Source organism: Sesamum indicum, linkage group LG4 (genome assembly GCF_026168435.1).
Source record: "Sesamum indicum cultivar Baizhima isolate 11 linkage group LG4, ASM2616843v1, whole genome shotgun sequence".
Classification (NCBI taxonomy): Eukaryota; Viridiplantae; Streptophyta; class Magnoliopsida; order Lamiales; family Pedaliaceae; genus Sesamum; species Sesamum indicum.
This window is the reverse complement of record NC_142660.1, coordinates 1,120,896-1,128,074: the sequence shown is the minus strand read 5'-3', so window position 1 is coordinate 1,128,074 and position 7,179 is coordinate 1,120,896. Positions and strand designations below refer to the sequence as shown.

General features: G+C 33.6%; 1 protein-coding gene across 1 annotated transcript; it reads left to right on the top strand.

Moving 5' to 3' along the window:
* Positions 1-2,838: 2,838 nt before the first annotated feature.
* Positions 2,839-6,825, top strand: APPR6 (Tetratricopeptide repeat (TPR)-like superfamily protein). The gene is made up of 3 exons (XM_088879426.1): positions 2,839-2,972; positions 3,272-4,901; positions 6,097-6,825. The coding sequence occupies exon 2, from the start codon at positions 3,333-3,335 to the stop codon at positions 4,773-4,775; it is 1,443 nt and encodes a 480-aa protein (XP_088735552.1). The 5' UTR covers positions 2,839-2,972; positions 3,272-3,332; the 3' UTR covers positions 4,776-4,901; positions 6,097-6,825.
* Positions 6,826-7,179: the final 354 nt, after the last annotated feature.

Genomic DNA, 7,179 nt, shown 5'->3' with positions numbered 1-7,179 from the left:
TGACACCTTTCTCGCTCTATAAACGTCCCCCAACATCTCTCACACCTCTATTACTCTCTAAACCATCTCTCTCACTCTTTAAACATTATCTAAGTATTCTATAAGCACGTTATCACGTGTTCTTACACTTTTCAACAACTTTATTCATTATATCTTGATTTTAATTATATTTATCTACTTTTTGGCTATATACAATCTCAAATCCAATACAAATATGGGTGTCAGAGTGCTGACGCTTTTTTTGCAGGTCCCCTTTCAGAATTTGTATTCGCTTCGATCCAAACATTGAACAATTTCCAAATTTATTGGACCTGTACATTTTTTGAATGCATCACTTTTAAAATAAATGTAATTGTTAAACATCATTTTGTCTTCAATGTTAAAAATATATTATTTTTCTTTATATTACACTTGTCGTTGATGATAATAATTTTTCAAATAAAAATAATTTAGATTAGTATATTTTATATTTAATTTTTTAAAATTATTAATAAAAAAACTGAATGTTAAGTTTAATAATGATCCCACTAAATAGAATAATTGTTGATGCATATACGATAACTAAACCTGCATGATGGTAAGAATATATAATTTTATAATTAATCATAGCTATTTAATTTATATTTTTCAATGATATATAGAATAATATAATTAGATAATATAGTAAATAAAATATAAAAATCCTAAAGTATTAAATATGTGCAAGTAAAAATTTTATTATTGTTAAATTATTCAAATTGTTTTAAAACTCCAATATCAACTTTAAATATACAGTTTTGAAAATAAATTAAATATAGTAAAGTTGAATTAAAATTATTATAATTAGGATAAAGGTAGTAAAAAATAAAGTTAGATTTATTTACAAAAAAATCAAAGTAACTAGAAGCACTTGGGGGAGTATTTCTAACTTTTGATCTACAAGCGCTTTTCTTAGCAGTTTCAGAATGAGAAATCCGCACTCCAAATTCATCAAAAGTGGTTTCTGGAGTCAAAAGTTGAAAAACGCTTTTTGAAAACTCCTGCAAACACTCCCATTACATATGGATTTTCATTCGATTATTTGCTAATGTCAGCAAATTCGATAAATTTTAATTAATGAATGAATCTATTTGTTAGACGAAAACAAACTTAAGTGTATTATATATAATTCTTCAAATTTCTGATGTGATGGTGTAATTATGCCTAATTTATAAGCTCATTTTAGAAAAGGGGTATAATGTAATTTAATCACACAGAAATTGATTAAATTAGATAAGTATTAAATTACTAAAATAAATTTTGTGATTGATTGAATTAAAGTATGTTGATACGTTGGCATTATTTAATGCAACTCGACTTATATTTGCATTCCTACGTAGACTTATCTACAACCTGTAAATTAGTCGTTGAACTTTTCAAATTCATATGTTATTTCATATATTCAGCATTTTTCATTCAAAATCTAAAGGGTCATGAGTAAATAGTAAGTTTTTCTAAAGGGTGTAATTATAAATTTATTTTATTTTTTGGAGAAAATTTTAATTTTAAAATTTTATAAGGGGTTTAAATATAATTAAACTTTTTTATTTTGGTCGCAATCGACTTCATATGCTTATAGTTTATTATATATTATTTATATTTAAAATTATCACTAGCGATATTGATATTGTTAAAGAACCACTCTATTTAAAAGTTTAAATAATATAGGTGATAATTATTAATTAATAGTTAATACAATAATGAGATTCAAATCCACATTATTTGACGTATGTGGGAACGAGGTAATGTGTCCGTCTCAAAGCCCTTGTCTAGAGGGATTGATGAGGCAAATGTTTCACATTGATTGCAAATGAGAAATTTGAACGATTTTTAAACTTCAAAACTTCGTCTTCCTGATGAGACATTTTCATGATAAAATTATGATGTTTATACGAAGAAAAAACAGACAATATATTGCGCAACAGACTGCAAATTGAATTGTAAATAACATCATTTACATGTAATATGTGCTATTAAAGATTTGGGACCACAATCAATTGAATGGGCTATAGTTTTATGCCTTCATCGAGTTAAGTATATTTCTTTCAACTTTGATTATAAAAAAAAATATAATAAAAATTAATTAATTATGATAAAATGTTAAATTTTTACATAATTTTATTTAATAATGATCAATAATATTAATTTATTATAATTTATAATATATAAAATAATCTACTATTTTACACTAAGAAAAAAATTCGTGAAGTATAAAGACATTTATGATTAATTAATTATTGGAACTTAACTACACAAGTCACGGAGAAAATATTGTATTAGTCAAATCGAGACACATTAAGTTAATATATAGGAAATAAATATAAAATTTTATTTAATCCCACTTGTTTAATTTACAACTTTTATATATAGGACATCCTACTAAATTCAGTTTTATGAATTTCTAATATGTCGTGACTCGTGATGATGATCTAAGTTAAAAGACTAAAGTTATCGACACTTTTCAATAAATAATAATAAAAAAAAATGATGTGACGAACTTCTAAAATTAGGGTTTAATTAGATAATTTTTTCAGGAATAAATTACGATGAGTTTTTTATGAAAGTTTAATATAATTATAAATATATGTCGTCGTTTGAAGATTTCAACGGTTGTCTAATAACTAGTTTAACCTATAAATCTTCATTAAATTTTCATCAATTATATAAATTCTATCAATCATCAAATGAGTATTTAAAAAATTTTAAATAACGAGAGGTATTCGTAATTACACTCACATCTGGTGAGATTGTTGTAATTTTACTATTTTATTTTTTCAAAATTTTTCTAATATTAAAAGCCCATTTTACAGGGCCCAAACACCGGGTCGGACACTCAACAGCCCAGCGAACAGACAGTCCGCTTCTCGTCTGAGTGGAAGTAACAGAAGAAACCGAGAAAAGACATACTGAGAAAAGAAAGGAAAGAAGAGCACGGGTTTCATTACAGACTTCAGGTACTCTTTCTATTATGTATGTGTGTGTGTGTGTGTATGTGGTTATATACAAGGGTGGGATTAGGAAGTTGATTTTCTTGATTACGAGAAGAAATAAAATTTAAAAAGAATGATTTGTTTCTTAATGCTGTTATTTCTTTTTGTTGGATGAGACAAGTTATATGCGTTGTAGAAATATGTATTCGCCTGAAAAATGATATAGATGAGATTGATTGAGTAAGTGGAAGGTGCCTGCAATTCTTTTGTGTGTCATGTGCTTGATAAAATGATTGCTTGAATGTTTGTGTGTAATGATGTAGGTAATTGCTCACCACTATTCTCCAGGCGGTGACCGTGCGAAGTTTTATTTACTTCTCCATCATGATATTCCGAATTCGATGCTGCGATAAAGTTTTCTTGAGAATTTTGGTTGGGGGTAGGTTGTACAGCTCAGGAGAAACAGTGCAAGATTCACCTGATATAACAAAAAAGATCTGTAAAATTATGATGTCCTGCCCCAAAGTAGGCCTTGATGTTGCGCTCGACCAAAGTGGTATCCGGGTTTCTGAAGATGTAGTTGAACAGGTCCTTGCAAAATTCGAAAATGCTGGAATGCTGGCTCACCGGTTCTTTGAGTGGGCTGGCAAGCAACGAAATTATGTGCACAGTATTAGAGCCTACCATATCATGATTGAGTCATTGGCGAAGATAAGGCAGTATGAGATAATGTGGGATCTCGTGAACAGCATGAGGACCAAGGGAATACTGAATATTGAGACCTTCTGTATTATCATGAGAAAGTATGCACGGGCCCAAAAAGTGAATGAGGCGGTTTATACATTTAACATAATGAAAAAATATGATGTGCCTCCAAATCTGGCTGCATTTAATGGGTTATTGAGTGCTTTGTGCAAGTCAAAGAATGTTGGAAAAGCTCAGGAGATCTTTGATGCCATGAACAATCAGTTTTGTCCCGATTCAAAAACTTATAGCATTTTGCTTGAAGGATGGGGAAGGGCTCCAAATTTGCCAAAAGCCAGGGCGATTTTTAGGGAAATGGTTGATTCAGGCTGCAATCCTGATATTGTGACATATGGAATCATGGTTGACATTCTCTGCAAGGCAGGAAGGACACATGAAGCAGTTGATGTTATAAATGAGATGGAATTCAGTGGTTGTCAGCCCACGTCGTTTATTTATAGCGTTTTGATACATACATATGGTATTGAAAACAGAATTGAGGATGCAATTGATACATTCCTTCAAATGGAACAAAATGGAGTAGAGCCTGATGTGGCAGTTTACAACGCCTTAATTAGTGCTTTCTGCAAAGTAAATAAATTCCAAAATGCTTACAAGGTTGTGGATGATATGGATAAAAAGGGGGTGAGACCCAATTCAAGAACTTGTAACATTCTTATAAATGGCTTGATTGGTCGTGGGGAGACTGATGAGGCTTTTAAGGTGTTTCGCAGGATGACCAAAGTTTGCGAGCCTGATGCCGACACATATACCATGATGATCAAGATGTTCTGTGAGAGAGAGGAACTAGAGATAGCTCTCAAGGTGTGGAAGTATATGGAAAGGAAGCAGTTTGCTCCTAGCATGCACACATTTTCTGCACTTATTAATGGATTATGTGACAAGGGTGATGTGTCTAGGGCTTGTGTCTTAATGGAAGAGATGATGGAGAGAGGAATTCGCCCAGGAAGACATACCTTTGGCAGGCTGAGACAGTTACTTCTGAAGGAAGGGAGAGGAGATGTCCTTGAATTTTTACATGAAAAGATGAACCTTTTGGTAAAAGAACCGCTATGTGATTGAGATATTATGAATAACAATTTGGCAAGACAATCACATCTCTTCATTTGATTTGGGCAATTGACCTGGGATATGGAGTTGTAAGCCCGGTGTCTTCTGTGTTGCAACTGTAACTCCTGAGCTCCAGAGGTCAGTAATTACAACCTTTTAATTGGACTTTGTCCTAGTAATGAGTTGTTTCATGTCTAACTGTTATTACGTGAAACACGCTTTAATCTATATAACAAAGAAGAAATCTCTAGATGTGTATGGGGAGAAGCCCTTAGTACATAGGAAAACATGAAGTTCTTCAGACGACGACAAAAAGACGATAGTATTTCAATGGATGGTTTAAACTCTTCTATTTCATGATTTAACTTTAGGTTGAAAGAGATTCTAATTGAGTTGTGTAGAATGTAGATAGCAATTAAACAATTATTCCACTGAATTATTTGGAGTTGAGAGTTACAGCAAATGAAATGTGGAGTAGCATTAAAGCAACAATCTTTAAACTTAATTGCTGTACTGGTAAAAATGTGAGTTTTTGAAGGAAAAAACTATTCCTGCCTTTCTTAATGTCAGCACACTCTCTAGTACAAAACAAGTTATTGTCCTAATTTCTTTTGTTTTAGAAAGTGTTTTCTTCCTCAGACTCTTTGGCAGTTTCTTTTGCTTATCCTAAATCAATTGAAACAATGCAAATGTGACAATATGGAAGCAAGAGCTGTTCCAGATTGTATGGTAAGTTCTAGGGCAAAATGCCCCTTGAAACTTCAGGTTGTTGCACTAGACCCATGGAAACCCAAAAAGGGACGATCCCGTTGAAATTGAATAAGCTGGCACTTAGCCCCACAGTTCAATACCCCTGCCAAATTACCACCAGAGTCACGATGGATGCCTGTAGCAGTCCATCTTTAGTTGTGGTCATATCATTATCATCTCCCTGCCCAAACTCCTTATCCCGCACTCATGTGGATTGTGGGTTGATTATCAATCATAATGAACTTTTCTTTCTCAATTGAGACAAGGGTTTTCTCTAAAACAAAATACCAAAATCTTTTTGACCAAATAAAAGAAGAAATAGTGGGCTGCATAGCAGATCATGGTAACCCTCCTGTTTCTCTGATTTTCATTTTAGCGATGACTTTATTCTGTGAATTGTATCGTGCATCTTTGTATCAGTATGTTATCCATCTTCTATGATGTGCATTTTGGTGAAATTTGACTACTGGTAACAAGTCATCGGGTTTTCTCTGTCCTACCATAATTTAAATAAAAAGCTCAACTCTGTCTGGTATGCTGCGCTAGGAATTTGTGAATATGTAATATTAGCTTCTTCATGCAGCACTGCAGTCTCATTTTGGTCACTTCCTTCACTGTGCGCCTTTGTTCGTGGACAGTAGCAGCTCAGCGGACCTATGATTCCATTTCAGCAGGATCCTCGTGCTATCTGTTCCTGCCATTTTGCTACTCAATCAGAGGCACATGTATGAGGACCAGTGTTAATGTTTCCCTAGCTGGTTTCATCATTGGGAAAGGTGGACAAATGGCCCGGCTAGCCCTTGAGAGTGTGAGAGATCCGATTATCATGTCGTGTTTCATGGTGAAAACGCGACATTGAAAAGCAGCCGTTCGGTGAGAAGACTTAATGAGGACCGTCAGATCGAGTGCACAAAGGAGATTGGGGGCGATTTTAAATCAAAGGAACAAGGCGACGCCATTTTGAAGCAATTAGGGCTCAATTCAGAGGCAGAAAAGATTGGGGATTTTGGGGAGATTTCTCATTCTGGATTTAGCCAGGCAAGCGACACGTGTACGGCTGACAATGAATGAGCCGTTGCCACAGCAGCTGTCGTCCCCATTTTGAAGGTTTCAGACATGCGAGACCAAGAACCAATCACAGTCTGAGGAAGGACAAGGCTATACAGCGAGCTGCAGCAGTTTTTAATAGATTGACAGGTTTTAATCCTTACTATTTTGTCTGAAATTTGTAATCTCTGTGTTTAAAGGATGAATGGGTTGTAAGGAGAGGCATCTTTTGTTAATGAAAATTTTCTGATTTCCTCCCATCTCATTTCCTCTGTTCTTTCCCGCCCGATTCTGTAATTCTTGAAGGTATTTTTCTGCTATTTTATTATCAGAGTGTTACATATCACAAGCAATTTCTTGTACGAGGGCTCATCCTTAGGATTGGTTTGGCAAGTGTTGTGCTGTTTTCGGAGGTGGAGTGCTGTTGTGCTGTTTTCGCAGTAGTTGGTTTCGCTTATGCAGATATCGCGTAGTTCCATTTTGAAATTTGCCGCTTGGACGTGAAATTTGAATTCGTTTTCAGTAACATTACCTATTGATAATTTTTGGAAACTAGCAAGAGTGTAGTTGCACAGTTGATTTAATTTTCATTTTCTATTTTGCAAGTATTTTTTATTCC

What these genes read in the sequence shown, in the direction of transcription:
- APPR6 (XM_088879426.1), top strand. Translation starts at nt 3,333, where the DNA reads ATGATATTCCGAATTCGATGCTGCGATAAAGTTTTCTTGAGAATTTTG.